At 42.8% G+C, this 12,135-nt stretch overlaps 1 protein-coding gene across 1 annotated transcript in view; it reads right to left on the bottom strand.

The window, feature by feature from the left end:
• CCNG2 (cyclin G2) overlaps positions 1-12,135 on the bottom strand; it is a 54,513-nt gene that overhangs the window by 26,502 nt on the left and 15,876 nt on the right. Inside the window, exons 5-6 of the mRNA XM_086961796.1 lie at positions 7,659-7,737; positions 6,277-6,375 (exon numbers count right to left, since the gene is read on the bottom strand). Of these exons, the coding sequence (XP_086817922.1) occupies positions 6,277-6,375; positions 7,659-7,737 (178 nt within the window). The remainder of the gene's footprint in view (positions 1-6,276; positions 6,376-7,658; positions 7,738-12,135) is intronic.

Below are 12,135 nucleotides of genomic sequence, written 5' to 3'. Positions count from 1 at the left end.
GCGCTGAGTGATGTTCTGGTGGAGACGAGTGATGCTGTGGTAGCGCATAGTGATGTTGTGGTGCCCCTGAGGGATGCTGTGGTGGTGCTGAGTGATGCTGTGGTGATGCGATACATTGACAGAGTGAGTGCGATAGGTAGATAGAGGGAGGGCGATAGGTAGATAGAGGGTGACCGTAAACATCCCGTATTCGAGGAATTTACTGCGTGCAATTTTAATTCTGATTCAACGTTTCAATGCGTCCCCTCGAGCACCTGTGTTATGCTACTAATATAAATGAATTCGCAGATGTTAATCACTGTAACCAAACAAAAGGAGGCAGACATGTGGCCTCTGGCTTCAAATGCACAAAACCTGAGTTCAGATCTTAAATCTGGCACATAGGCAAAGCGTCTTATTTGACTGTTTTGTGCTTTCTGAGCGGGCGGGCACAATGAGTGCTGAGAAGCCGGACTACCAGTGTGCTCATTGTTTTGACTGCCTCCTTACAGTTTATTTTCTATCCAGCCATGAAGTGAAGGCACCTCGCAAGTTAACTACACCACATATTTCTGCGTGCAACAAGAAGTATCTGGGGTCTGATTCCAGTCATGGCGAGTTAGACGTTTATCCTTTTTTGACCAACAAAGTCAGTTTGAAATGGACAGTAAAATAAATAAAACACTGCACGCTTTCTGCTGTGGGCTCAGACTATAATGGACAGGGAAGGAAGGTCCAGCAGAAAAGCTGTTATGTCTGATGCTAGTGGATGTCTAATGCCAGACGCTTGTGGATGCCAGACGCTTGTGGATGCCCGACGCTTGTGAAAAGAGAATTAGAAAGGAAGAACGATGCAGATAAAGGAGAAACAAGGGCACATTTGTACATACAAGCACAGTCTGTAATTGTATAAAACTTACTTTTTACTGCATTGACTGATCAGGACGACTTTAACATGTTGTACATTATAAACAGTTGCGTGATTTCAAGATTTATCTATAAAGGTATTTCTAAAAGGCCCCACCTCCTTACATCCGAATATTTACCAATTCTCATTGCAATGCATTTATTTGAAGTACTGATTTAGAAATGTGAGTCTTCATTTATTTGAAACTGTGTGGCACCAGTACAAAGAAAGCCCCGGAATAACTGAGCGCTGGCAGGAGCGCCAAGTGAGGCCACACACATAGTGAAGTGAAGGGGCTCGCAGCACTGCACTTCCCTCGTACAGATTTCGTGATCACAAAACCTGCATGTGCCAGTCACTGTGCGGCTGTTGCATGTGGCTGCAGGTGAGGGGGAAGGCAGCGACAGTTGATCCAGTGAATTGCTGCGTCCTTTTATCCACTTGAATATGTAAAGGTCGGTGGCGACACTTGCAATTGCTCTGCAGGAATCGCGACGTGTGTTGAAGAAAATGTATGCTGTTTGAGGTGATGGAAGGGGTGGGTGTTAACAGTAAAAGTAATACTAAAATATAAAAAGGAGGAGGCAGCAGGGGGAGAGGAGACAGGAGGGGGCGATATCACAACCTGTGTTTTGGATAAGCTACTCTGGTTTTTTTAGAGCAGAAAAAATATTTCAAAATTGTAGGTTTGCTATTATATTCCTGGTCAAATGCTATGTTCCAAAGATTAATGTAATCCATGATTGTTAACAAGGAATAGGCAGGACATCTTACTGAGCACATGTGGAGAAAGGATCAAAGCAATTCTGATGACGAACACATACAGTTCGGTTCCTATTGGTAGCGCCCCTGGGAACAGTGACGGGAACTGCACAGATGGACGCACCAGGTGTTCAGAATGCACGTTCTCTGTGAAAACATCCTGCTTTGTCATGTAACAATGGACGCCCCGCTCGCGAGGAGCTATCGCTTCAGCCCTTCACAGCATGTTTCCGTTTAATTGTGTTCAACTCTGCTGTTTTAATTCCTCTCTCCCCTCATCTCTTCAGAATTTACGGAGTAGCATGCACCCCACCACCGGAAGTGCTTCTATGCCTCGTCAGGTCGTCTGGTGTGGGAAGCGCTATGCAAATATAAAATCCTTTTGTCTCTTTCTGATCCCAGTTCTCTGCTACCAGAGAGTACTTTGTGCCACTTTTCCCCATGAGAAGAACCTCAGTTTAGAGGCAAATCAAGTCCCCCCGGGTTTCTAAACGTTTTTGCTGTCTTTTCCAATTGTGGCATCAAGGTGGACCCGAGACTGAAAGTAGGCCCGTACAGCAAAATAAAAGTGCCCCTGCCCCCTTTAGCGAACCAGATAGCCGGAAAAAAAAACTTATTCTGCAAATAGCGGCAGTTTGGAACTTGTCCAGACATCTGTGTGAACCCTCTCTCTGGCTCAGCTTGAGATCCTGTTGGAACCTCGAGCCACAGAGGGAGCAGAGCTTTTAAGTGCCTTGAGCATTCCTTCCCTCATCCTCGTGGCTGGGTGTTTCTTTGGCACCAAAGCTGCGGCCTTCGGACCTAGATAGCCGGGTTTGATGCTCTGCGTCTGCTGCTCAGCATTCTGTGATTCTGGGCAAATCGCTTAACTTTCCCATCCATATTATAAACAAATAATGGAGGCCTTGTGTACCGGTATATTTAGCATGATGTATTATTGTAAAACACTGCTGTAGTTAGCATGTGCGGAACGTTAATCTTTTACAGATCCAGCAGTTCCGAGACACTTGTTGTAAGCTCATTTTGCAAATGGTTCGAGTAACCCTTGATGCGTAGTGAGTTTTCTTTTAAACTTTTTAGATGTATCCTAAACATAGTTCATACGCGAGGTTCCAGTTTTACTTCCAGTTGAAAAGTTATGCCCGGAAGAATGTGTTTATGTTATATGCTGTTGTTAGGTGCGTGGATACCTCAACCCGGAATGGGAGCAGCACCCTCGGCAGCAAAATGGCGGCATTGCCACTCACAACACGGAACAGCAGCTGCGGCCACCAGATGAGTCACTTCTTTCTAATTTTACCGCACATGCCAGCGAGGAGTTCTTGGACGTCATCGTCTCCACTGGCAAGAGGGTCACTTTTAAGAGGCGAAGCAGGGGGAGCGACAGGGGAGTGTGGGAGGGACGGGTAAATGGGAGGATGGGTAGCAGAAATGAAGTTGGGAAAGTGAAAGAAGGAAAGACAGGAAGAAACAAAGAGCAAGCATTGGCAAATCCAGTATGTCTCACATTTGGACCAACCATAGCTATTGACTTTGCCCGTGCTGTTTGCCAAAGCTGTGAAGCACTGGACTAAATAGAAAAAGAAAAGAAGCTCTTGGCATTGCTGTGGGGAGGGGAGAAATGCGAGACACGGCCGTGAAGTGTGAAGCAGTGGGCGGGGGAGGAGAGATGGGAGACACGGCCTGGCGGCCGTGAAGTGTGAAGCAGTGGGCGGGGGAGCCCTTTGAAGTGAAGTTCTCGGAGGCAGGCGGCTCGGGAGCGAGGGAAAAGCATGTGCTTGTGTTCACGTGAACTGTCGGAAATCCGCCCGATGGTTTGAGAACTTATTTTGCCCACTAAAATTCTCCCCTATCCATTCCTTGCGGAATGGGATAGGCGAGCCCTAAAAAGAATTTAGTGAGTCAGAGCCTTTGTGAAGGAACAGGTTTGACTGTCACCCGGTCGGGTTGTGAGAGTTAGTAGACAATAGAAAAAATGTCCTTTGATTTTGAAGATGAGTTAATGATTTTTTGTGAAAAATACGCTGTTTTGGTCTGAAGAATAGAATTTTTGTATTGTTTTAACAAGGCTACGTATGCTGTTTTCTCCTCAGGGGCATATGCACGCCGCCAGCGGCGCTCAGCCTGCCTGAGGGCCAGTTTCTCCTTTTTTTATTTGTTCAGAGAACCAGAGTTGAGCATCGTGGGGGCATCTAACTTTTATTTATCTCAGAGGGGCTACCTTATCACTGGCTGATTCTAACCAGCTTTCGAGGCGAGAAGCCTGGCAGGCGATGGAAGCCTGTTCCCTGGGAATAGAGGTAGCCAGTAGCATATGAAATTCTTCCATGTTGGCCCGTTTCCAGTTTCGGGCTAAAAGGTTGCTGGCCGGAGTCGGTGGAATAAAGGGGATATGAACCAGATTGAAAGAAATAAAAGAATGGTCAGGCCAGGAACAGGAACAGGGGCAAATTAGAGGGAGAGTAATATCAATGTTGGAGGACCAGACGTGGTCCAGGATGTGCCCCTTAATATGAGTAGGTTTGTAAACCCGTTGCGAAAAATTCATGCCAAGAAGGAGATCTGAGAACTCCGTCGAGAGGTAACTTTCGCGAGTGTCAGAGGGCCAGTAATTGAAATCGCCTATGATGATTATCCTGGCATGATTGATGGCTAACTGGGAAACCAGTTCACCAAAAAGCTGAGGAAATAATGGCATATGATCAGGGGGACGGTAGAACAGGGCACAAATAAACGAAAACTTCGGGGAAGCAAATTTCAGAATAAGGCTATCAACCCGAGGAAGACTGACCCTGTCTAAGATAGTGAATTTATGCTTTTGGCGAATAATAGCAGCAACTCCGCCACCCAATTTGCCCTGCGGCCTATTAGTTTGAGTATATAGTACCAGACTGGTATTGCTGCTAGGATGTCGGGGGTGGAGTCATCCGTCAGCCAAGTTTCCGACAAAAGAAGAATATCGATGTGATTAACATCGAGCAGTTGATAAATCTCCAGTTGAAATTTCATCAATGAACGAGTGTTAAAATAGGTGATAACAAGGGGATCTGTAGTCGGGGTTTAGGGCCAAAGGGTAACTGAGAAATCTCATGAGGCGAGGGAGGAGCACCCAGAACGTGAGACGGAGGGGGCAGTTCTATCACACCATTATTTTTCTTTTATGCACTGCTTTTTCAGCTTTCACGGTTATTTGCCTTACACCATAGAAACACATTAGGGTAACCACTTCTATCAACAATCAAGTGGTTACAGGATTGCTCTCCTCGGTGTGAGGAGTCCCAAATGATGACCAGGGAGGAACCGATCGAAAACTGATTGGTACTTCACAACCATGGAGGTATCCGGTGGCATTTGATTTACTTTGGTTTTGTCTTGTTTGGAGCTTTAGGCATTGTTCAACAGTATTTTTCATAGACCCAATATCACTCATTTGTGTATTTACTGTCTGAGTGGGGATTGTGATTGGATGTGATCTTTAAACTTTCCCTTGGACCCCTTTCTACAACAGTTGTTTTATGCCAGAAACTACATATACCACTGTAGAATTCAGGGTAGTGGTAGTGGCTCTGTAGAGCTAGCTGGTCTAACGGCGGACTCATCCTGTGGGGGTGTCCAGGGTCTGTCTGCACACTAAGCCCTCAGTTTAGGTCATCCAAAACGTGCAGGTCCTGGGAGAGGGATTTGGGGGTTGGGTTGTGGATGGGGGGGTACCGGGGGGGGGGGGGGTTCTGGGAACTACATTTCTGGAGTAAGAATTAATTCTTCTAAAATTAGCAGTATTAACCCCTTCCATGCTGATGACGGAATCGCTCCGTCATCAGCTACAGTTGAGCTGTGCTGATGACGGAGCGGTTCCGTCATGGCCCGGCCGCCGCGCCTGCGCGGCGCTGATTTCGCGCCTGCGCGGGCGTTCTAAAGAGCGGGGCGGGTCATGACGGAACCGCTCCGTCACCAGCACAGCTCAACTGTAGCTGGTGACGGAGCGGTTCTGTCACCAGCATGCGGCAGCCGCGCGGCCGCCCCGCCCCTTTAGCGCTGCGGCGGAATAGCCGCCGCAGCGAAGGGGTTAAAGGATTCATAGCTAAATTATGAAAGGGAGTCTGGGGGTCACTGTTATAATAAGAGGTTACTCAGAACTTGAATGCTACTTGTGTAGTAAAAGTTGGGAACAATTCAAACCAGAACATCAATAGTAGCATTGAAACATTAAGTAATTTTTGTAAATGCACAGTCAATACAAAAGATTCATAAAACTTAAGGTATTATTATAGTCACATATATAAGAGAAGACTAAGGTGTAGTACACTATACTGAATAAAACATTTACGCAACACATGGATATATGTACACACATACACACAAAATAAGGATGAAGAATTGTGGTCAAACCATGGTGCTGCATAATGCAGTAATACAAGTTAGGCTTTTACTTCGAGCACAGATCACATAGAGAATAAATGCTGTTAATCAAGGGGCGACATAAACGTGATTAGAGCACTATAACCCACAGGAGGAAAGGTGGTCGGGAGGGAGGGGGTGGTACCACAACAACACACACACCTCACTCAAGTGCATACCAAGCCAAGCTAGTTCTTTGACTAAGTTTTTTAAATCAGTTGAAAACTTACCCTTGAATGCTTTTGAACATTGAGTGCAATTTCAAACAGTTCATTTGATTTTAAGGCTTCGACTTCCAGACTGAGAAGGCACAAAGCTAATACTGAGGGCTAGAGGAGAAAAATAGCACTTGGTTATACAAGCTGCACTCTTTGAAAGGATACATACAATTCCACATGTTCTAGAGTGAAAACAAAATAAAGGTGCACCAAGAAACCGCAAATAAGAATTTCTGGAGAAAGCAAAACTCACACGTATGCCCCACAACCATCTCCATCCTACGATAAAGCACCGATTTAAAAATATAGAACTAGCAATCATATCTACACCACATACTTTTAAGAACAGTATACAAGGTAGCTACTTATGCCTTCTCTTTAAAATCTGCTTTGTTAATATCTATCAAATGGGTAAGGAGTGCCTCCAAGGGAGTTTATTCAAAGGAGTATTTTGATGTTTTGAGAATATTTATTAAATAGGACAATTTAATGGTCCTGGTGGAGTTTAGTTCAGTCAATCATATGTATTAAATACACAACTGACTTTTCACGCATAGATACATGAAACATATAACAAACAAGAAAAACAAACAAGGTTTATATGCAAAATGTTAGATTTTATCAAAAAAGTCACAAGGGATTTAAAATACAAATATATAAACAGGAATACCCTTTTTAATATCTAGCCATTTTACGGTCCAGCTGGTCAGCAGTTGGAAGCATAATTCACCCTGGAGCCAGCCTCACATTTACTCTCCTCTGAGACAATTTATGCTGGATACCAAGCGTAATAAAGACATCCTTGGATACAGGCTCTCCAGCAAAAGCAAAATATAAAAAAAAAACATCACTTACACCAGTGTATACAACTCACAGAAACGGTCCGGAGAGAAGCATAAAGCTTCATCTCCACTTAATCTGCAGCCCCTGATGCAGAAATCATATTTGAGGCAGAGAAAAGTGAAAAAGGACTCTAGTGGAGAGATTCCTGCAGAACAAAATCTACCCAATAGCAAACGTTTTTATCCACGTTTAACTTTAACAAAGTTCTTACTAATAGTTTTAACATTAATCATTATGTGTAATAGACGTTTGTTACTATTACTCAGTTTTAATGGAGCTTAATGTATGAACCTCAAATTTCGATGGCTGAGGTAGGCCTACGGGGATTTAATCATGTGACAAGCATGACCATCATCATGCGGGCATATTCGAGCATGCATGTTAAACAAACACGCAATGAGTTTATGGGTTTGGAGCAGAGTGCTACTCGCCGATGAAGCGCTTCGACACCCAGTCAGAGATAGTAAGCGTAATATATGAATGCAATTCCAATTACTGCTTTCATTGAGTAATTTAATGTTTTGTAACACTTGTATGAAAGAATTTCTTACTTTGGCTTTAGAAAATACGAGTCGGCAGTTACAGGCTTTCAATTGTGCTTCCAGTTTATCAATACTCAATATTTCCTTCCTGTAGATTAGAATAAAAAAGTATAAACATAAGACCCAATAGAATTTACATGTTACTTATACGGTAGGTTGACGAGTCTCAGACTACAATTACTTGTTGCAAAGTCAATGTAAATATCTACATCATGTGGAGCCGGGTTTGATCTCAGTAGATACAAATGAAAGTAGTAGCCTGCAGTTAAAGTAAATCTCATTCAAGTAATAACTGTTGTTTTATACACCACAATCAAGCTGGGAGTGGGGGACGGTTGGCACTGTAAAAGAATGCATGCACGTCTTTATTATGATCATAGGCTATGTTTTGTATTTTTTTTAAAGAATATTCTGCATTCCTTTGAGACCTTGAGTACATAAATTGAGGGGGCTGTTAGAGAGAATACCCATTTATTTATTTTATTTTGAAAGTTTTATATAGCCCGAACAAGATCTTTGCAGATATCAGAGCGCTTTACAGGACACGGGGGTGATAGAGTAATACAATGTAATAGTTGAGGTAGTTAGGTACAAGGTGCGTAGATACATAGGTAGGTCAAAAACATGAGGTAGGTCATAGGTGAGGTAGTGTCGGTACAAGGTGCATATTCAAGCAGTTGCGCCGATAATATACAGTGTGCAAAGTCAGAAAGGTGCGTCAACAATATAAAAATATACAAAGAGGGAGCGTATACAATCAATATACAACGAGGGAACGTATACAATCAAGTAAGTCGATAATACAAGTAATACAGATAGACCAAGGGGTCAAGCAGGTCTTACAGAGCATATTAATGAGAGATACAGAATAATAGATCATGTGTATTTAGCCATGAGGATCGCTTTTACTTCTTTCTTAAAAAGTTTGTTGGAGGAGATGAGCCTGGTTTCAGGTGGGAGTGAGTTCCAGATCCTGGGTGCCATTCCTGAAAAGGAGCGTTTATAGGTTTTTTCCTTCCGAAATCTTCGAGGCTTCAGCAGAAGATGGTTCGTGCTTCTAGTAGTTCTAGAGCCACCTGAAATTGTCAGCTTTTGAGTGAGGTAGGCGGGTGAGTTCATGTGTACGGCCTTGTGTGTCATGCAGGCTATTTTCAGATGTATTCTGGCTTCAAAAAGGTAGCCAGTTCAGGGATTTAAAGTCAGGGGAAATATGCGAGTTTTTTTGAACCAGTGATGAGTCTTGCTGCAGCGTTAAGGGACGCTCTTAGGGGTGCCGTTGTAGTTAGGGGAAGCCCGCAGAGGGCGGTGCTACCGTATTCTATGTGCGGGATGACTATAGATTGTACTGCAGTTTGGAAGTCTTTGGCAGGAAGGAAGGGTTTAAGTTTACTCTAGAGTAATACTAGTTGCTTGATCACAAGTGGCCCATAAACTTCTGAACACCTGTTTGCAGGGATCACAATTAAAGGAGGGTGAACTTCTAGATTGACAGGGAGAGCCGAGCCGAGGCAAGGGTCCGGCTTGGATCGTAGAGCTTGTGCATGAGACGAGCACTGAAAATGTTTGCTTTGTAAATCACATCATTTAAAATATGGCAAAGTCTTTTAAAAAAAGCATATTCATGTGAAGAAGCTTTGACATTAATACGTCACATTACACAAGGTCACATCTATATTTTAAATGCACGGGGTTATTAAGTGTTTTGCCTAGAATCAAAAGTAGGATAGTTTGAGAGGATTTAATCAACTATGTCCCTAGTCTAATTTAGGGCTGTTACACATCCCTAATACACTATAATCACCATTGCCACAATAAATTACTCGTTCACAATCATTTACTCCATTAGTAAAAAAAAAAAGCATAATGAATTTTAATCTTTTTACCAGGTGATTTTCTCTGAAGGAGGAAAACAAAAACTGATCGTACATTTATTTTCTTTTTTTTTAGATTAGTTCCACAGTATTCCCTAAATACAATCAACGGTGTTTATAACAGACAAATCTGCATACAGCAGGAAACTAACTATTTGAAAGAGTAATATATAATCAATTTAAAAATGCCCGACTTAGCTTATGTCTACACTGCCGAGACACAAGATTATAATTTCCTAATAACAAAAACGTTAATTATATTATTCTTATTAATTTAGGATGATATTCAGGATAATTGCATTACCGTAATACACTAAGACAGGTCTAGAGGTTTAGTCTGGATTCATTAAATCAGATGTTACCAAAAACCTTGACTGCATAACAGATTTTTAGTAAATCATAAGCGCCAATCAGTTTGATTGTTTCACTCGGGTGTACTGGGCAAGGATTCTTACGAGTCAGATATGGATTGAAAAGATTGAAAAATGGATCCCAGGCAGGGCTCGCGTCAGGGTCCCACGCGGGTGGACGGCGTCCCCCCACATAGTTTACCAGGAGCTCGATTGCTGGAGCAAATGGATCCACACATTCACTCTTTGGCCTCTCTGGGGAGAGAGATGGGAGCTCATTCAGAATGCTGCTCGCGCGCTGGCTTCTCTGATGCAATCGCATCTAAGGGGTGAGCGAGGGGAGGCAATGAGTCTGATGGTGCAAGCCACCTTTTGTGACGTCACTTCCTGTCGTGACGTAACGTCCCCCCACTACTTTTTTTAAGACTTGTGCCCTGATCCCAGGTATGCTGGCCTTGCCAGACTCTCAGAGGGAGAGGGCTGTCAAGATTTGCTTGTTTCCGCCAGCAGCAGCTCATGCAGGTAAGAGCGGTGGGGCAGTGGGGCAAAGTGAGGGAGGATTTCGACAGACGACCATGAAGAAAAATTTATTTATTTAGTTTTCCCTTGTCGTCGTCTGTAGAAATTCCCCCCACCAGGCCCCAAAGCCCTTCCGCTCTTACCTGCACGAGCCACGGCTGGCTTCCCCAGTACCCGAATACCTCAGTGCCCAGCAAATGCTTTTCCGAATTGGATTCCTTTTGGTTCTGACATATTTTTGCTAGATAAAAGTAATCAGAGCCAACATTTTAATGATTTTCATAAAATATGTCCGATTTAGCATCCATGGAAGGGAAACACATGTGAAAGAATATATACAGCAGACACGGTAGAATTGTATATAAACGCAGACTAAACGATGAGTTAGGAGTGCATACAATAATATAAACTTTTTGGACTTTTTGACACATTTTCACAGAATGATGTACATCAACGGGCACTAAAGCTGAAAGCTGCAAAATAACGTCAGGTTTACAAGGACAAACACTCATCCTACAGGTTTGTGTTTTAAAGGCACGGAATCTGTGACATTATACAAGCCTAATGGTGAAAGCTTTTAGGTTAAAATTCCATATATGTGAATTATTACCATTATTTGATTGTTGTCATTATTGTTGTGGGATTGGCAATAACCCAGATCTTCTGTAATGTAGTTAAGTATTTGAATGCGTTTCAACTTTTTTTTTTAAAAATGTAGTGATTTACTTACGCATTTAATTATTTGTTGAACGATCAATTCGTGCTTTATGGCCCCTACAGAATATTATTTACAACGGAGTGTATTGAAAATATGGAAATTACATGGGAAACATACATTTCAAACTTGAAGTTTCTGTCAATAGTGCATCAAAGGCTAAAATAATAATAGCTTATCATATAGGCCTTGCAATTTCGATCAAGGAAATCCCCTCTTTCAGCTATTATTAAATAATTATATAAAAAAAGCATGACAGAACCATGTTTAAGTTGCTACATTGGTGTAAGCGTGGTTTCAAAAAATGCGAGGCAATGAGGGGCTTCAGGATGCTGAAAGGTGAAGGACTTTGGAGAGGTTTAGTACAGTAAATGTTTTGATGTCCGAGTGCCCCTTCGAATGAAGGGCTCCGTGGATTTTAACACAAGAACACGGTTTGCTGGGTAAGTCATTGCAAATACATGTGAGGAGTAAGTGTCTGAGGGGAAAGTGAGACACTAACCTGCAGTCTGTTAGCAGATCCAAAATCTCTGGCAAGACTGTATGCATCTCCACCAAAATGTTTTGACCGAGCTTATGTTTGGAAGGCCCAATTATTTGTGGAGTGGAATTTTAATGAAACAAGAAATGTTAGGGAGACACTGTTGCAGAGGCTTGAGACGGATGGAATTCAGGGCAGTAGAGACTGTAGGAACCCTGGAGAGACAGACAGAAAAAAAACTCCCCTTGAGCGCAAAAGACATAACAGCCTGGGCTCGACGAAGTAAGAAAATAAATTTTAACCGCAATATACGCCAGTCGGACCCATGGACAACTTGTGCTCTAAGATTACTTAGAAGACTTAACAGGTAGAGAAGCTGCTTTATGGCCTGGAAATAAGCAGCAATTTAAAAAAAAAAACGTTGTGCTTCCCCCAGGGCATCGTTTATAGTTTACAGACCGCATCATGTCCGTGTGAATGTTTCAGGTCAAGCAATGCTCCACTTAATCCATTTCTGCAAATGTTATGTAAGGTATACTAGGTTGTTTTA

The sequence above is a fragment of the Lissotriton vulgaris genome, chromosome 3_1, assembly GCF_964263255.1.
Source record: "Lissotriton vulgaris chromosome 3_1, aLisVul1.2, whole genome shotgun sequence".
NCBI classification, from domain to species: Eukaryota; Metazoa; Chordata; class Amphibia; order Caudata; family Salamandridae; genus Lissotriton; species Lissotriton vulgaris.
Note: the sequence above shows the minus strand (reverse complement) of the source record. Positions and strands in the feature narration are given on the sequence as shown.